Source organism: Engystomops pustulosus, chromosome 2, assembly GCF_040894005.1.
Source record: "Engystomops pustulosus chromosome 2, aEngPut4.maternal, whole genome shotgun sequence".
NCBI classification, from domain to species: Eukaryota; Metazoa; Chordata; class Amphibia; order Anura; family Leptodactylidae; genus Engystomops; species Engystomops pustulosus.
This window is the reverse complement of record NC_092412.1, coordinates 29256380-29276628: the sequence shown is the minus strand read 5'-3', so window position 1 is coordinate 29276628 and position 20249 is coordinate 29256380. Positions and strand designations below refer to the sequence as shown.

Below are 20249 nucleotides of genomic sequence, written 5' to 3'. Positions count from 1 at the left end.
CCCAGCAGCTCTGGGCCACATCATGTTACTGGCATCTCTAACCCTGTAATCTTGAATGATACAAAGCAGAATACAGGGACATTACTTTATGTAATCATCCTTCTTAAGGGCATCAATTTCCCTCTGGGGTCTCCTATAACCCTAGGGATTATTTGGAAGTCTTCATCACATATTAGAGGTTGTTCCTGTAACGTTTCCTTTTTATCAGCCTTCATGGTCCTAAATAAATATACAGGAACTTTTCTTCATCTCATCACCCCTCTTACCGCCAGCTTTCCTTTTTACCAGCAATCAGGCCCCATTGAGTAAAAAGTAACTTTTCTTCAAGTTATCAACTCCTCCCACTCTCACATCCCGTTACTGCCATGTCTTTACCCTCTGCAGTCATCAGTGACCTAGGGTACAATACAGGAACTTTTCTTCATCTTATCACCCCTCTTACCGCCATCTTTCCCTTTTCCCAGCAATCAGGGCCCACTGAGTAAATAGTAACTTTTCTTCAAGTTATCAACTCTTACCGCTCACATCCTGTTATCGCCATGTCTAACCCTTTGCGGTCTTCAATGACCTAGGGTACAATACAGGAACTTTTCTTCATCTCATCACCCTTCTTATCATCATCTTTCCTTTTTTACCAGCAATCAGGCCCCATTGAGTAAATAGTAAAGTTTCTTCAAGTTATCAATTGGGAAAAGTAACACTAAAAAGCTTCTGTATATTGAGGAAGGGTTGGAGCAGACACACTTTATGTACAAAGCCTTTCTTTTTAGTGTTCACACTGCTAATAAGAGAAGGCGGAGAGAAGATTTATTTTAAAACAAGACTCCTAAAGAAACTGTACATAATTGGATAAAAAAAACAGGTTTGCTTGTTGCTCCCATAATTGTACATCAACAAAGATATAAATATATACATGGCTTGGTAGTAGAAGTAGCAGGGCTGAGTTTGTCATTTGGGACAAGATTGTATGGATTTACGTTTAATAAGATTTTTGCATAGGACTACAGCTAAATAAATTAAAGTACCAATGGAAAAATTATATATACAAACCAAATCATTGGTTTTTAAATTGAACCTGTCACAGGCCTCCACAAACAACACACAGTACCTTTAAATGTCTTTATACATGTTCTATCTATCACACATCCAGCATCTATCCTCAGCCCCCACCATCTCGTGGGAGTGGATAATGATGTAGCAGATCCAGTAACACACAACCACTGTCTGTCTTTCTCACTCTATGTTCCAGAAAGGCATTGTGTAGCATTTCCTACCCCTGGTAATAAGTGAAGGGAGCTGTATAGGTCTTTAATTGAATATTGGCATACAGTCCCCAAGTACTAGTTCCATACTGGCAGCATAGTGGTAGCAGTGACACCTGTCAATCAGGAACAGGGAGGCAGAGCAGTGCAGGGAACGATGAATACACAGGACTCACTATGATTAGACTCACATCAGGCGAGTCGCATATAAAAGTTTACAAACTGATTGCAGCCATTGAAAGGAACCATTGAGGGTGCGTTCACATGTTCAGTTTTTCAGATGCAGTTTTTGATGTCAAAACCAGGAGTGGAGTGAAAAAAAGAAGAGGAGGAGCAGCTTCTCTTAATTATATGTTCTCACCCATTATCATCAACACCCGCTTTTGGTTTCAAAAACTGCATCTGAAAAACTGTGTGTGCGGACGCACCCTAAGGGATAAGGGCCATGCTTTTTAATCGTGGCATTTGATTTTATGGGTAAATTTGAATGGCCGGTTGCATTTAAAAAAAAATTCAGATCACATTAGGCTTAAAAAAGAGGATTCTTATCTGGAGCTCACCTTTCCAGGGTCCCTTTAAGGCTCCCATGACTGCACCCCTTTAAGTTACACCTCTTCTCGTACCAGCTAGCACCACAACGGAGGCCATCGATTGGCTGCAGCGGTCACATGCATGTATAGCATTGCTTAAGTAGAAGTAAACAAAGATAGGTGGGGTCTTTTGGAGCTGGACAAGCCCTTTAAGGCCCAAATGACAAAGTCAGCTCTATCCGTAACTAGTGCAAAAAAATGAATTCCAGCTACTCATATCTAAAAACACAGAGGTCACTTCACCCTAATGGTCAGAGAGACCCGTGTCACATTTCATATCTTCAGTAAGACATGTCAAAGTTGTCAGAGGGTATATAGATGCTAATAAAAAAACATACAAACACCTCTTCCGACTGGGCCTGGTCAGGCAGAGATTACCTAGGCATGCTTATTGCTTCTCGGAAGACATAACATTTTCCAGTTCCTTAGAGCAATGCTTCCTGGGAAAGATTATGCAAATTAGCTCTCCCACTGTCTTCTTTAGCGCCACCTTTAGGCTATCCACAGGTATCTCGGACAACCAACCAGTCCCCAGCTCAACACGGACATAGAGAAATGACCCCTAAACAATTGCGCTTCACACCCGCAGCTTTACAAGGTAACTACCTATAGGTGGCGCCAGAGAGGCACATTACTTCCTTCCAGTGGAGAGCAATTTGCAACTCAGCAGCATTTCAGCAGGTCAGGATCCAGGCTCCTTAACAAATATAATTCCACATAACGTTAATAACATTCGAAAAACAGATATTTTTTTTACAGTTTTACCAGTTTAACCCAGTTTCGTGACATCCAGTGTCGATTTTGACATTTTTAGTACTTTGAGGCATGGATTACCTATAGGCAAAACTGGTCAGTCCGTGGTCGATTGATTGACAGCTCATCGTATTGTGGACAGACCCCTCCCCCCTAGATATGTAGTGGCTTGTTGTCTTGAAGGTACAGCTTGGTGTTGAGTCGTCAGAATAGACCGCGTCTTCCGAGGGTCCATCATTAATTAGTAAGACCTGAGTAACGATACTCCAGCAGCGGATACGTTCCGGCTGTCGGCTCGTGCAGTGAATACTTGCGGTGTCGGCTGTAAACATTATTGTAAAAGGTGGAGATATCGATCAACATGATGAATCTAGGAGTCTCTGTCGCACTTTCTTCTCGTCCGTAGAAGACGTCTTTACTCCGTCGTTTGTGGTCAGATCTGTGGAGGGGGAACACAACGCAGCATAAATCCGAACTCTTGGCTTCGTCATAGAAATATCTTTCCTACTCTTACACGCAGGGTTAAACTTTTGGTATCCTTGTCCATTTTAGGGAAATCATAATCACATCATTTAGCTTTAAGTGACTCCTCTCTGTGCCAAATCTAGAGGTCCAAACACTCTGCTACAGGAACCTTCCTCCCTGTCTCCATCCCTCTTATCATTCACAGCCCGTTACTCTCATATCCTCGCACTGTGTAACTTCCAGGGACCTCAGAAAATTTTGGGGGGTCATCTAACCCATAACAATCATCCCTCACTCTGTACAACAGCCAAGGACCTCAGGGGGAATACAGGAACTTCTGCTAATGTCATCACCGCTCTTACCCTAAACTACCTGTATAGGTCATCTCTACCCCTGAGCAACATCCAAGGACCACAGGGGGATACAGGAACATTTCTTCATGTTATCATTCGTCCAATAAACAGTCTGTTACTCCGTTTTCCCACAGTGAGTCTGCAGGGACCTTAGGGGAAATCAGGAACTTTATAGGGGGGTCATCATGCCCATAACATTCTGACAACATCATCCCTCCCCTTGTACAATGTCCAGAGACCTCAGGGGCTTAAATTACCTTTCCTTCATGTCATCATGGCTTTTATTATTCACAGTAGGTTAAAGGGAACTTGTCACCAGCAGGACAACTGTTAAACCCCTAAACATACTATAGGCTGCATTACATGTTGTCCAGGCATGTCCTTATAAAGATGGTGTGCCGGCCGCCTGCTGAAATATCACCTTATATTCACAGGCAGCTACCAGTCAGGGGGGGGGGGCTTTGGGGGTCCAGCAGTCAAGCGTTTACAAAGCCTCCGGCCAGCTGTGTCGTCAGATCCCATCCTACAGCTCTCTTTTCAGCCGATTCCTGCCCTGCCTTCTCTCATTCGAAACCTCGGTCATGAGCAGTGCGTTTATTGTCTCCTCTCCGGAGGGAGAAACTCGCACTGCGCATGCAGGTGCATGAAGCAGCGCACCGGCTGTCGATTACGTGGTGGCGAAGTGCACAGCTTGCGGCCTTAGTGATTTCGAACAAAAGAAGGCAGGGTAGGAATCAGCTGAAAAGAGAAGTGTAGGAGGAGTCCTGATGACGCAGCTGGTCGTGGCTTGGTGAACGCTTGACTGCTGGACCCCGAAGCCCACCCACCTAACTGGTAGATGCCTGTAAATATAAATTGTTATTTCAGCATGCGGCCGGCACACCATCATTATAAGGACATGCCTGGACAACATGTAATGCAGACTACAAGGTATGTTTAGGGGTTTAATAGGCGTCCCGCTGGTGACAGCTTCCCTTTAACATCAGCTCTCCCCCTGCACCCTACAGATTGCGCAGGAACTTTTTCTTGTGTCATCACACCTATTACTGTCATCTCTTGCCCTGTGCAATATCCAGGGATCTAAGCGGGAGTACAGGAACTTATCCTCATGTTGTCACCACATTTACCCCTAAAAGTCTATTGATGACATCACTCTCCCTTTACAACATCCAGAAACCTCAGCGGGATTAAAGGACCTTTTCTTCATGTCATCATCAATTTCACCATTCATGGTATTTCACCCTATAGGTGTGCACAGGAACTTTTCCAGTCTTCTATATACTAAGGTACAGCCTATGGCACCCTGAGAAGACATACAGGAACTTTTCTTTATGTTATCACCACCCAACAGAGAGAATGGGTATTTTCTCTAACAGTCACACAGGGGAATATGTTACACATCTAATCACACCCTGCATACTATTCATTTATTAGTTAGGCACCTGGATCAAAGTAAGTTTTGATTTTGGAATGTGTGAATATGTACATGTAGACACAAACATAAATTGCATGTTTGAATCTTTGATCTTCAGTCGCTTTTTATGGTTTGAGCATTGCCCGAGTCATTCACAAACATGAAGTTTTATACATTTCTTAATAAATGTAAATACTTTGAAGCAAAGCCGCATGAAGGTGCACAGAGTCTATAAAGTGCTCATTAGCTGGTGGCCGCCTCAGCTAGTAATTGGCAAGAGCTTGGTTTCCATGAATTCCCTGCTTTGATGAGTGGAGACCAGCAGGGGATCTGGGGGACATGTAAAGGGGGAGTAGCAAAAATACCCCCATATGAAATCTCTAGTTATGGCTCTAACTCATTATTTCTCTATAAGGATAGCAAGAATCCGCATAGACCTTAATGGTACGCAATACAAAGTATCAGAAGATTTTGGTCAACATAGATCAAAGGACCACCTTCATCAACTCCAACTCTTTGAATTATTTAATCGACACCACCCCACCGATTCCGGGCGTAATTGAGTAATCTATTGCATTCATTTTGGATGAGATGGGCTTGGATAAGGGGCAATTAATGGGTCGGACATTGACTGACATGTTAGTTTCCCATAGGTGGCACTACAGTAGATGGATGCTCTTATGTGTAATGGAAATCTAATTTTTTTCCCATAAAGCATTGCACCATCTTGGTCTCCTCGATGAAAACTAATAGCTCACCGCGCTATAAGAAATCTGGAAACACGCACTTACCTTTAAGCTCGGTAGAATTTTTCCCAGCAGAAGGCAGAGCTGCACTTTTAAAGGCCGTCTGTTTTCCATCCACCGTGTCCGTCTTCACCGTTCCCAAGGTGGTCAGGAGCTCTATGGTGTCAAAGTCTTCTCCTGTGTCCTTCAAGTTCTCTAGGACCTTGAGGAACTTGTAAGATTTGAGCTCGCTCACGTTTTCTTCCAAGAACAGAAGGAAGATGCTGAGGTCGTCGTAGCTCTTGGAGTGACACTGATGAACGCTAAAAGTCGGGAGGAGCTCGTATACCATCAGTACGTTGGATCGCTTCCGGTACGGTACCAGCATGGCGTAGATGACAAAGGGCATGACGAAACAGTAGACGATGAGGTTAATATAACTGAGCAGCCGGAAGACCCCCACCGCGATCAGCTTGCACTGGATTAGGGCCGGGAGTGTAGTGTCGTTCTTCAGGATGCCGGTGCGGATGTTGCAGCTGAATTCATCCGTCAGGGAGAAGAGGCTGATGTAGTAGCCGAGGTAGATACAGGCCAGGAATATAATCACCAGCGTCAAGGAGCGGCAGATGAGGTACTTGATGATTAGATTGTAAGAGGTCTTCTTTGTCTTAAGATACTGCTCCACAAATGGGTACTTGAAGTGTCCTTCCGAAATCTCCAACGCGCTGCAGATGGATGTGGATTAGACACGTTAATGAAGCCAATTGGCGCTGTCACTTGTCACAGTCGCTAGAAATTTAACCTTCAAGGGGATGCGGTATGGCCGGCATTTAGGGGATAAGACCCCTCCAACGATCTGCACATTGGGGGGCCATAAGCTCACTGGTGTTACATAGTAGTGGACTCAAGGGCAAAGGAAGTCCCATATAAGTCAATGGAGTGCGCTCTGTGTTCTATCGGCTTCTATGGGACTTCCGGATTGGCTTATTGGATGGCTAATTACTTGTAGCCCCAGGTCAGGGCAACTTGCAGCCCTCAATGTGCACATCGTGTTGGGTTCTCAACTGTCTAGACAGACTAGACTTTAACCAGTTCAACCAAAGAGCCATAGCTTTGGAAGCTCTTTAATTCATTATTAATTACATAAGAGGACTTGTTTTTTACTGGGATGAGCTCAGGTTTTTATTGGCACCATTTGGGGTATGCTTGAAAACTATTACTATTTTTTTCTTAAATTCTGAGGGCAAAAATATTTTATTTATTCTATCACCCGCTTTCTGAGAGCTACAAATATTTAATTATAATTTTTCTGTAGACATAGTTGTAAAGGATTTTGTTATATTTTCAGGACCTGCAAAATAGTATTTTTCCCAGTACAGTAGTGGGAGAAAATATAGTGTTATAAATTTTTTTTTTTCAATAGTTCACTATGATTGCTGTGGTATCACAAGACATATTTGTAAAAAAAAAAAAAAAAACTTTATGAAAACACTTCTTTGGCCATTTCAACATTTTACTATGGTTATTTTTTATTTTCTTCCTCCCCCAATGGGATTAAAATTATGGTCCTTATTGCCTTTCATGAGGAGTCTTATTTCAATACTATATGGGGCGATCTTGGACAAGCTGTTGGGAGATCCAAATGGAAACAACAAATAGAAAATGGGATCTTGAGGTCAGGAAATTGCCGGATGACGAATGGGCGGAGTTTTTGGAGTCTCCGAGTAAAGTATCTTTGAATGTAGAGCAGAGGTGTTCCCAACTATTCCTATTACACAAGGTATATAGGCCCCCGGTGGTGCTGCATAAGATGGGGTTGAGGGAGGATACGTGTTGCCCACGGTGCCGGGCTGAATGGGCCGATATAATTGTATAAGTTCTGGGCGTGCCCGGAGTTAAGAGGGTTATGGAACAAAACTGAGCGCCTAATACATGAGGTGTTTGATGTCCAGATTCAGCATGACCCCAAAGTTTGTGTGTTGGGGTATGCGGGTGGGATAGATGTCACTAGGGCAGAACAGATGGCAGTGGCAAAATTGTTGTACCAGGTACGAAAGACTATTGCTAGGAACTGGTTGACCCACCGAGGATGTCGGAAATTAAAAGATTACTTAATAATACTATTAAGATGGAGTTGCGGGTATACCTGAAGAGAAACACGGTCAAGAAATTTGGGAAACAATGGAATTAATGGCTGGAGTGTCCAGGAGTAGGGACAGGAGATCTCATCTTTTACCTCATATCCTGACCCCCCCCCCCCACACACACACACATTACACAAAACATGAGGTAAAGTGGGCAGCCCCTTTAAATCATCTATCAATCCCCCAGGCAGACAAGTTACCTCAGTGATGGGTTTTCGCTCAGCGTCGGAGAAGTGGCGGCCTCTTTCTTGCTTTTGCCGTTGGCAGCCTTGATGGCTCTGTTGTAGGACTTGTCCAGCTCTTCCATGATGAATTTCAGGTCTGAGCAGAGATGAGGCGCTGCAGTAAATCTCCAGAACAAGGAGGGCAGGTAGAGAAGAATGGCCACCAGGAGCAGGATGTACGGGAAGAACTGCGGGAAACCAGTGTTATATACGTCACTTACCAGCCTGATTCTGCTGATTCCTAAGGCTACATTCACACTGCCGTATGGAGGACGTATATACGGCCGACGTATATACAGCCGATATACGTCCTCCATAGACGGCAATGGGCGCACGGCGCCCTACGGGAGCGGTATGGTGCAGCACAAGTGCGGCACCGTACTGCTCCGTACCCGGGAAAAAGATAGGACCTGTCCTATCTTTTCCCGTAATACGGCGCCGTGCGCCATTAATTCCTATGGAGAGGGGCGGGGGTGAGCTGGGCTCACCTCCTCCAATCTACAGACACAGAATTCATGTATGATCACTTACCTTAAAGGAAACCTACCATCAAAATCCATCACGATAAACCTGGGACATTACTCATAGATCCAGGCACCGTGACTGTAATAATCTTCTCATATTTGTTATCCATGGCCTCCTCCTGTCGAAAATCAACTTTTAAAATGATGATGTTACCAGAGCCCCTCTGTGCTGAAGCTTCACTGGAGCACTTCTCCTTCCCACTGTGTAAGATTACAGCAGGCAGAAAGAGGAGGCAAGTAAGTGCTAAGGGAGCAGGTGCAGCAGTGGAGACAGTGTAACAGCCTGTGAAGCCAGAGCAAAGAGGGGCTAGGGTAGCCCCCAGTGCTGCTTAGAATAATTTTACAAGTTGATTTTAGAAGAAATGATGCCATGGATAACAAATATAAGAAGATCACCACAGTCACTGTGTCTGGATCTATGAGTAATGTCCCTGGTTTATCATGATGGATTTTGATGGTAAATTTCTGCCAAGTCTTAGGACCCCTGTCAAATCTACTGTAGGGGTCCTGAGAATTATCTGTGCCTAGTGGGTTCTCCGGACCAAGTTACATTGTGTGTTTTCAAAGGCACAGCGCCGTATTTACACTTGTGGCCATTCCTGGTTCTGCAGCTCAGCCCTGTCCATTCTGTTACTTGACTTTGGGTGCGTTCATATGTTCAGTTTTTCAGATGCAGTTTTCAAAGCCAAAAGCAGGTGTGGATCATAGTGGGTGAAAACATATCATAGAGAGGTGCTGCCGCTCCTCCGCTTTTTTTTTTTCACTCGACTCCTGATTTGGACATCATAAAAACAGCATCTGAAAAACTGAACATGTGAACGCAGCCCGAGAGTCAGACTGATCGAGTATTGATCGTCTATCATCAGCCAATTCCAGCAACTTAGTCAGACACTGCCACCTAGTGTTAAACCTGTACTAATACAACTACAGCAGAAATTACATTGTACACAGATTTTAATAAAGCCAAATTTAACATAGTTTTAACAACAAGGACACTTATGCTCTGGACAGTGGAGAGGGGGTATATTTCTGATCCCTTTGGGGTCAACTAGCTATAAAAAGCAAGCTTGCACAAAGATACTGCCTGCACTCCACCCAAGTTTATGGTGCTTTCAGAAGTGCTGATGAAGCCCGAGCACGTACCTCTTTACATTGGGTATTTCAGGGTCTCCATTCCCATAGATCCCAGCTTATCCCCTATCCGGTATGCAGGGACAGACTACGATGGGGGACACAACCCTGTATCCTTTTCATTCCCACCATAATCGCTATGTGAAAGTTTTTTCTACAATATCCTATAATCACTGGACACAATGGGGCTCATTTACTAAGGGTCCAAATCACGCACTTTCGTTGGGTTTCCCGCTGATTTCCGATTTGCGCCGAATTCCCAACCTGACAGATTTGGAAAAGCCGTGGAATTTTAAAAAATTTGTGTCGCAAGATCAGCACTAACATGCACCAGAAAGAAGAAGGTGAACTCCGGCGGACCTCGGTGCAGCAGCGACACTTGCTGGATATCGGGCGCACGGACCTTATTGAATCCCAGCACACCCGAATCCTCGTCGGAGAACGTGCTGCTGGATAGCGACTGGACCGGGTAAGTAAATGTGCCCCAATATAACCAATCAGTGGGATTGGACCCTAGGACATCCCAAATCTGCACTTCTGCTCCATTCACTCTCTATGCAAGATCAGGGTTAAGAAATCTCTGACCATCCCATAGAAGAGAATAAAGACACTTGTGTGACCATGCATACAAAGTCCCCCATTCTCACACTCAGTAGGGGGTTCCCAGAGAATAGACCCCTAAAATAACAGAGTTAGACGTATCTATTGGAAAAGCGAGGTGGTTTTAAGATTAAAATGTCTTCTGGTCCCTGTACTATTAATGCCTTCTCCATAGGATAGATACTTGGTAGTACAGGAGCCTCCCTTAATACAGGTAATCCACGGGTTACGTATAAGATAGGGTCCATAGGTTTGTTCTTAAGTTGAATTTGTATGTAAGTCGAAACTGTGTATTTTATAATTGTAGTTGTAGACTTTTTTTTTTTTTTTTTTGGCCCCAGTGACAATTGGAGTTTACATTTTTTTGGTGTAATGGGACCAAGAATTATCAATAAAGCTTCATTACAGATACATTACAGCTGATCAGTGCAGTCTGGGACTATAGTAACATCCAGAGAGTTTCACCAGAGGTCACAGGGGGCGGAGAGGTCCATCTTTAACTAGGGGTCGTCTGTAAGTCAGGTGTCCTTAAGTAGGGGACCGCCTGTACAGGAATTAATAAGGTCCCTTTAAAGGGAACCTATCACCAGATTTTATCCCACTAAGACTAGCAGCCCCCTCAGGTAGGGTATGAAATGTCCTTTCTAGAACTCCCTCTTTTATGTGAAATCTCAGCCGTTTACGTATAGAAAGCCCTCCAAATCCTACAAATATGACTCTTCTCACTTCAGTTACACATGAGACAAGTCAAGTTTACTGGTTGCAGTGGGGATGTCACTTCAGAAGCCCCGATCTTCTAGAAATATGCTTTTTGTGGCATATTAAAAGGTAAAAATCGAATTTTTCAGATCACATGAGGCTTATGGTTCTTTGAGTCACAGAACCAGAGACGCAGAAAGCTAAATACATAGTTGCAAATGCTTCAGATAAAGATCCAGTTCTCACCTATTTTTTAACTGCCTGTAAGTCCAGTTCCGTAGCTCACAGAACCGTAAGCTTAATGGGATCCGAAATATGAGATTTATATGTTCAATATGACACAAAAAGCTTATTATTATTAGTACTACAGAGCCAAAGCTATGGGCTTCTGAAGTGACACTACTCCTGCAACCACTAAACCTGACTCATCTCAAGTGAAAATGAGGTGAGAAGAATAGTATATTCCTGCCTTTGGGGGAGATGTTTTATAGGTAAATTGGAGAGATTTCACACGAAGAAGGGAATTCAAGAAAGGATATTTCATACTCTGAGGGGGCTATTAGTTTAGTGGGGAACAACCTGGTGACAGGGAACCTGTCAACACATTTTTCACAAAAATAGCTGGTGACAAGTTCACATAGAGCCCTATTAACTATAGCCCCCCATCTTTTAGCTAAAAAATAGTTTCCCTTACATCCCCATAAAATCAACTTTGTTATCTTACCTGGCATTCAGCCAGATCTAGCAGGAGTCAGAGTGGGTGTGTTGTGCTTGGCCAAGTCAAGCATGTCCTCTTTATGTCCCACGCCTTCATTATCCAAGATCCTTTATCCAGTAATATTTGCAACATCTACCTGTACATGTATATATCTGATCACATGAAATAACAGCAGCCTCCATGGACTACTACTCCTCCTTATGCTTCCATAGAGGCAGAGGCGTGTTGTGATTTCATGTGATCGGATACATACATGGGGTAGATTTAGCAAATGTTACTGAGTAAAGGAGCTTAGATGACATCATCCATATAACAAAGTCCTGGTGAGGAGGCAGCATAGGACATGGGAAAGAGCTACTGGACGCCACCTCTAACTTGCTGCTAATGCCAGGTAAGATAACAAAGTTGATTTTAAGGGGATGTGAGGGACAAAATTCTTAGCTAAGAGAAGTGTGGCATTTGGTTAATAGGGCTCTGTATTTGTGAAAAATGTGGTGACAGGTTCCCTTTAAGCCTACATTCTCCACATCTTAAAGTAGTTAATCCTGCGGCTCCTACCTATGACTGATGGAAGGAGGTCACATCCCTGCACAGTCTACTTGCTTTGGCTTAAGAGATTTTTCACTATAAATCTCTACCTGGTAATTTATACAGAAGTATGAGCCGCCGTGTTTTAATTAGCCGATGGCTTCCATGTGCGGGAGATGATAAAAGCCTGAGCTGGGATGAAGGTCTTTACCTTATGGAGCCACAGGGGGATGTGTCCGGAGTCGCTGTATGACAGGTGCTTCTGCTGAACGGCGGCCCAGCAGAAGGAGTCCACGTAGGCGGCCTGTCTCCAGGAGAAGCTGCTGGGGGCGAAGCAGGAAATCTGGGCACCTGTCAGCAAAACACAGAGCAAATCAGTCAGTAAAACATCTTCTGACCCCTCCAAATCAAGGCTAGTGGTGCAGGCTCCAATTCCCCAGTCCTAGAAGTCTTTAGAATCTTGTCTTGTAAATGGCTCAAAGTTCTGGAGTTGTCAATATTTTTAAGTTTTGGGGATATTGTCCCAAATTCTCCAATGTGTTGTCACCAAACTTTCCAGCAGATGCCACTAGGGGGCGCTCACTCAGATTCTCCTGTTCAGTAGTAGATAAATACAATCATATGCACTGAGCACCATCTAGTGGTGTAATCAGGTACTGCATTATAAAGAAGGCATAGAGCTACGTCATGGCCGGTTACTGTATAAAGGCGTGTGAGGCATGGCATCTCCACTCCTCGGAAATAGAAAGGGATCATCTGCAATACCACTTTTCACCTGTAGGCAGTTTTGGCGCTGTTTTTAGAGAAAGGCAGACAAGTTTTATCAAAGGTGTTTGTTGGGGTTTCATTGTATGTATATATGTAATCCCTCTTTTGGGCTGCAATACGGACATTTGCACATATTTATATACTATCTATCTGTCTTCTTTGTGCTCCACAATAGTTGCAATATATATGTGTACATTCTGCTAAGGATCCCAACCTCTACACAACAGCGCCACCCTGTGCCCACTACTAGTCGGTACTACAACGTATGGGAAGACCTACTTTACGGTGTGTAAACGTTTGAGATTGTGGTTGAAACATCACAACTTAATAAGTGGAAACATCTACCCCATGTATGTATCCGATCACATGAAATCGCAACATTCCTCTATGGGAGCATGGGGAGCAGTAGAAGTCCATGGAGGCTGCTGTGATTCCATGTGATCAGATATATGCATGGGGTAGATTTTGTAATTGTTACTAGATAAAAGACCATAGATGTCGGAGGCGTGGGACATAAGGAGGACATGCTGGACTTGGTTGAGCAGAACACCTGCCCTCGGACTCCTGCTAGGTCTGGCTGTATGCCGGGTAAGATAACAAAGTTGATTTTATGGGGATGTGAGGAAAACTATTTTAAGTAAAAGGGGAATCTGTTACTAGCTGTTTTTGTAAAAATATGGCGACAGGTTCCTTTTAAAGAAAACATGTCGCCAGGTTTTTCCACACTAAAATTCTAGTCCCTTGGTAGGGTATGACATGATTAGAATAGTTTTTTCTAGAAATCGCTCATTCATGTGCAATCTCTCCCATTTACCTCTAAAAGTCAGGCAAATATGACTCCTCACATCATTTTCACTTGAGATGAGTCAAGTTCACTCGGTTTCTACTCCAGAACCATCATAAACGCTAATACGACCTAAAAGTGTCTCCTGGACTCGCAACAACACCCCAAGTTACCTCCTGTATTATTACTTACTATAGTAATTCTTACACCACTTTACAGAAGACTCCTGGGGTACAATGTCACCCTGTGATGGTCACTCTAGGTCTTGTCTTAAAGGCAATGTTTTGTAGGCCGGGGGAATAATTATTAGTACTGCCGGGAGCGGAGAACAGAAGACGTCTTTGTACTTTATGAGCTGGTATCGGGCAAACAGCGTTTGTTTACTAGGCTCTACCCGGCCACACAAGGGGGGATTGTAGGGATCATGTGACTGCGGCACAAGCCATGGATAATCATATAATGCGGAGACATCCAGATCTACATGGTGAGAAGATCCAAACTGAAGATTAGGCCGGAGGGGGGCAGATTCTGCCTGTATTTACTTATTGGGGTCTAGTGTCTATGTTTCTGGTATAATGTTTGGGTGATGAGGTAGGTCGTTTTCCTCCGATTATTTAGGATCGACAGGTAATCATCAGGGGTTACAATGGGCTTCAGATAATTCTTGGGTCTCAAAGAAACTAAAAACAGGGCTGATCAGATGATTGTTGGGGTTAGAAGAAGGTGCGGTGGTGACAAGATTATGTCAGGGTAGAAATAGCAAGATCATTCGGGATCAGAGACGAGCGGGATCAGAGACGATCGGGATCATTCGGGATCAGAGACGATCGGGATCATTCGGGATCAGAGACGAGCGGGATCAGAGACGATCGGGATCATTCGGGATCAGAGACGATCGGGATCATTCGGGATCAGAGACGATCGGGATCATTCGGGATCAGAGACGATCGGGATCATTCGGGATCAGAGACGATCGGGATCATTCGGGATCAGAGACGATCGGGATCATTCGGGATCAGAGACAATCGGGATCATTCGGGATCAGAGACGATCGGGATAAGTTTGTCGTAATCAGCTGAATGATAAGGGTTAGAGAAGCCGTATGAGGGGCCATAAGCTGCCGATCCTTAGAGAAGAGAAGTCAGATTATGATCAAACTTGCAGAAATCAGCTGATTCTCAAGGGTTAGAGAAGCTGGACCTGTGGTGATCAGATGATCATTAGGGGGTCAGAGAAAACAGTCTTGTAGAGAAGATGGACCATTGGTGGAGAGAGATATTGGATTGTTGAGAATCAGCTGATTGGTGATAAGAGAAGATGGGCTTATGGAGACTGGATGACAATTGGAAGACACAGATTTTTGGGGGATTAGAGAAGCACAAAGTCTGGTGATCAGTGGAGAAGTCAGGATTGTGGTGATCTGCTGATCGGTGAGAGTACAGTCACACGTTGCTGTTAAAACCGCATCACAATCAGCTTCACAATTGGTTTTAGGTGCAGTTTCTTATTTTAACAAGTGAAAGACATGAACTCAACAGGTGAATGACATTTGTAGAACAGGTTCCCTTTTCAAAAATCTAATTCCCCCGTTCAGTTTACGTCTTTCACCTCTTAAAACTGCAAAACTGCATCTAAAACCACCTCAAAACTTTGCGATGGAGTTTTAGCAGAAACGTGTGACCGCACCCTCAGGTTTGAGAAGATGAACAAGTGGCCGTGATGAACTGATAATTAGCGATTAGAGAAGTTGGGCAAGTGATGATCAGCTGATCATTTATGGTCAGAGAAGCCCAACTTGTAGAAATCAGATGCATGTCAAAGGTTAGCTCCCGGTCACACATGCCGCTAGTGACGCGACGCTAGTGCATAGGGACAATCGGTAACCGGACCTCGATGTCTTGTATTACTTAAACGCAGGACACAGGGTCTGATTAAAAATGCATATGGTTCACCGGAAAAGCATATGCGATATGGCCAGGGCCCAGACCACGTGCGCTAGTATTGCATTATGAAACGCATCGCAAGGGGCATGTGTGACCGTGGCCCAAGGGTGTGGTCACATTAACCGTTTTAATTTTGTATAAAAGCACATGGGGAGTGCCACGGGCCGATCCGATTGTAAACACAACGTTGACAGCAATGTAACACTTGCGTTAACGCCACATGTGAACGCACCCTCGGTGGAGCTTGAGCTGTAGCAATCAGATGATCAGTGGGGGCCAAACAATATAAACTTATAGCAACCAGTCGTGGGTTTAAGAAGATGGACCTATGATGATCAGAGAAGTCATATTGAGGAGGGTGAAAGCAGACACACAATGGGCTGATCATTGGTAATAAATAAATAAAAGGTTGGATTGTGACGTTCGGCTATGATTCTTGGTGATCGGAGATGTCCAACTTCTAGAAAGCAGCTGATTGTAAAAAGTTAGAGGAGCTGGACTTGTGGTGATAAGATGATCATTTATAGTCAGAGATGGTTAGGGATAAGAGATGCTGAACCTGTGGGGGGTCAGAGCGGTGAGGACTGTGGTGATTAGCCGATCGGTGAAGGTTTGAGAAGCTGCACAGGAGGTCGTTATCAGCTGATCACTGGTGGTCAGAGGTGTCCAACCTGGAAAAGAAGAACTAATTGACACAAGTTAGAGAAGCCATGCTTCTAGTGATCAGCTCACTGTTGACATTCAAGAACCTAGACATGGGGGTTATCACAATCCTCAACTTTTGAGGGTTTTCGAAGATGGAACGTTTGCATGAAGATTACCGTCACGTTGAAACTTGTAAGTCCTCATGTCTACATGTTAGGACTCTTCTCAGGATGATCTGACTCGTGTGTGTGTTCTCACTCCCAGACTACGCTCCTCGGGGGATCCATTTGTTTTCCAAACAGAATAAGATCCCTGGGGCAGAAGCGGCCGTCTGCTACCTTTGCTAGTGCAGGAGCTTTTACCAACAAAACTGAACAATTATTGACTTTGGAGCTGGACGTCATCGTCTGACCCAGCAACCACATGAGGCCGGGTGCATCACTCAAGACTTCCTCACTATGGGGTGTCCACATGTGCATGAATGAGCGGTACAGGGCAAGTACATAAGGCATTATATGACAGTATATAGCAGGCTCTATACATGAGTAGAGACCTAGCTCCTGTAACTTCTTCTCCCCACTCCATAGACTTCTTTGAAATCTCTACTGAATTCTTTCATTCCAACAGGATGGACAGAAGAGAAGAAGTGTTTTAATTTTCAGAGTGAAACTCATTTCATCAGGAAGGTGGGAGCAGGAAATGAGCCAAGTATGTGGAGAAGGAAGCACTTTCCTCCAATAAGATTACATTACACAGTAACTTTTGGTACCGAGTTTGATGAGAAGTTACTACCAAGCAATAATAAATGTCATGGTGATAAAAGTTGTAGCGGATGAAGCGTCTCCTGCTTATTGCTGGATGTGGTTATGATGTTATAGAATATTTATCAGGTCCCTATAAATATTCCATGTACTTATGTTCCCGACACGCGGCGCCTATCGCTTAGTATTCCTGGCAGATGGCAGAACACAACGTGACGTCTTCTTTGTGACTATCCCTTCTGTCTGCCGTGTACATCTAATGAAGGGGCCGCCAGTCACGTGGAGAAAGTTAATGCCACGTTAAATGTGGAACATTTTCGATTTTCCAGTGTGAGCGTCATCCTGTACAAGGCACGCGAGGTCAGCGCCGCTATGTCCGTGTACCCAGTAATGAGACGCCATGTGATCCAAAGCCGGGTAGAGATAAGGTCCACAAATCAGACCTCCTTCTTAAAGGGAACTTTACTATGTAATTAGCTATTCCTTTCAACCTAATAGTACACATGCATACTTGGCTTAGAATGTTAATGGAGATAGGCATTACAGAAGAGACAGCTATTCCTTCCAAACTAACCATTGTCACTCACCGGCCACTTTATTAGGCACACCTGTCCAACTGCTCGTTAACACTTAATTTCTAATCAGCCAATCACATGGCGGCAACTCAGTGCATTTAGGCATGTAGACATGGTCAAGACAATCTCCTGCAGTTCAAACCGAGCATCAGTATGGGGAAGAAAGGTGATTTGATGCCTTTGAACGTGGCATGGTTGTTGGTGCCAGAAGGGCTGGTCTGAGTATTTCAGAAACTGCTGATCTACTGGGATTTTCACGCACAACCATCTCTAGGGTTTACAGAGAATGGTCCGAAAAAGAAAAAACATCCAGTGAGCGGCAGTTCTGTGGGCGGAAATGCCTTGTTGATGCCAGAGGTCAGAGGAGAATGGGCAGACTGGTTCGAGCTGATAGAAAGGCAACAGTGACTCAAATCGCCACCCGTTACAACCAAGGTAGGCAGAAGAGCATCTCTGAACGCACAGTACGTTGAACTTTGAGGCAGATGGGCTACAGCAGCAGAAGACCACACCGGGTGCCACTCCTTTCAGCTAAGAACAGGAAACTGAGGCTACAATTTGCACAAGCTCATCGAAATTGGACAGTAGAAGATTGGAAAAACGTTGCCTGGTCTGATGAGTCTCGATTTCTGCTGCGACATTCGGATGGTAGGGTCAGAATTTGGCGTCAACAACATGAAAGCATGGATCCATCCTGCCTTGTATCAACGGTTCAGGCTGGTGGTGGTGGTGTCATGGTGTGGGGAATATTTTCTTGGCACTCTTTGGGCCCCTTGGTACCAATTGAGCATCGTTGCAACGCCACAGCCTACCTGAGTGTTATTGCTGACCATGTCCATCCCTTTATGAGCACAATGTACCCTGTAACATCTGATGGCTACTTTCAGCAGGATAATGCGCCATGTCATAAAGCTGGAATCATCTCAGACTGGTTTCTTGAACATGACAATGAGGTCACTGTACTCAAATGGCCTCCACAGTCACCAGATCTCAATCCAATAGAGCATCTTTGGGATGTGGTGGAACGGGAGATTCGCATCATGGATGTGCAGCCGACAAATCTGCGGCAACTGTGTGATGCCATCATGTCAATATGGACCAAAATCTCTGAGGAATGCTTCCAGCACCTTGTTGAATCTATGCCACGAAGAATTGAGGCAGTTCTTAAGGCAAAAGGGGGTCCAACCCGTTACTAGCATGGTGTACCTAATAAAGTGGCCGGTGAGTGTACATGCATGTTAATGGAGACGGACCCTACAGAAATGACATCTATTCCTTCCAACCACATCTATCACATGCATACTCGGCTTAAAATGGAGATGAGTTCTACAGAAGAGAGAGCTATTCCTTCCAACCTCATCATACAAATGCATACTGGAGCCCTACAAAATCTATATATTAATTCTTTATTTAATAATAATTCTTATATATTTTGGTAATTTTTATATATTCTTGTAATTTGGTCATTACAAGATTACACTATACCCTCCCACGTCGTCATATACTTCCGCCATACGTTACACAGGACAAGAAGTATAACACGTCAAATGAGTACAAAAGTATATGGTATTATGAAATCCAGCATGCCCAATCTTGTTTTACCCCAATATCTACCTTAAAACAGAAAGCCAAGACACCCCCATCCACTTCAATGTTGTCCAGTCCATTAGTGATTAAGATGGGGGACATCTTAAAGGGGTTGTGCCACTAAAAGCAAATACTATACATAGGGAGCTGGGACGACATCCCTGTGATAACCAACAGCGCCATGTATAGCGCCACCTATAGGCACTTGGTGCAATTCCCTATCGAGGCAGCAGATTCTCCCATAGAAGAAATTCCTCCATATCCTATAAGAAGTTACAATTGCTGTAATATCATATCCTGGTGATCTCCGTGCAGTACAATGCATTATCCGTAGTGCAGCTCCCCGGGCGTCTATTACAGGGCACGGGGCCAGGAGTGCGGCTAGGACAGTTTCTGGCACAGTTCTTATCTATTACACAAACAGATACAAGTATAACCACATCCATCCTCGCAGTGATACAAGATAAGCACTATATGGCGGCACAGGAATACAGGTCAATAGGGCGTCATGTATCATGTATCAATGCAATATACACCATGTAGTGTTGGCAGATTCTCATCTTTTTGCAAAGGAAGCAAAAAAAAAGAGCAATTTGTGAAAGAAAATGGGTTTTTCTAGGAATTCTGGAAACGGGAGTTGGAACATGGCACAGATACTCCCTCCCACCCCACGGAAAACCCCTTTTATAATGACTTTGCACAGACACATCCGCTTACTTACACGACACAAACTTTTATTTTCTGCAATCGGTAAAGAGCCCGATTTTTTCGGGACGGATTTTGAACGCATCATCAGGATCAAATAGAGTGGCGCGGCGATTATATAAAATGTACCGATCACATCGACTCGGGAGGGACTTCAGGACTGACCGACCAGGTAAATCAACTCTCAAAATTCCTCTAATCTGGAATCGGATAATCAGGCAAAATAAAAGCGCTACGGATAGAAATATAGATTTTTAGAAATCCAGCTTTTTAAAAAATGACATTAAAGTGGATTTCGGATTTAATGGGGGAAAAATAAAAGCACATTGATAAATTTTGAGGCACTGCAGG

The 20249-nt window shown here is 44.1% G+C and overlaps 1 protein-coding gene across 1 annotated transcript in view; it reads right to left on the bottom strand.

Annotated features, from left to right (window-relative positions):
* Nucleotides 1-783: 783 nt before the first annotated feature.
* Nucleotides 784-20249, bottom strand: part of PANX1 (pannexin 1) — a 31769-nt gene continuing 12303 nt past the window's right edge. Inside the window, exons 2-5 of the mRNA XM_072134133.1 lie at nucleotides 12342-12481; nucleotides 7907-8118; nucleotides 5629-6287; nucleotides 784-3044 (exon numbers count right to left, since the gene is read on the bottom strand). Coding sequence (XP_071990234.1) covers nucleotides 2962-3044; nucleotides 5629-6287; nucleotides 7907-8118; nucleotides 12342-12481 — 1094 coding nt within the window. The 3' untranslated portion in view covers nucleotides 784-2961. The remainder of the gene's footprint in view (nucleotides 3045-5628; nucleotides 6288-7906; nucleotides 8119-12341; nucleotides 12482-20249) is intronic.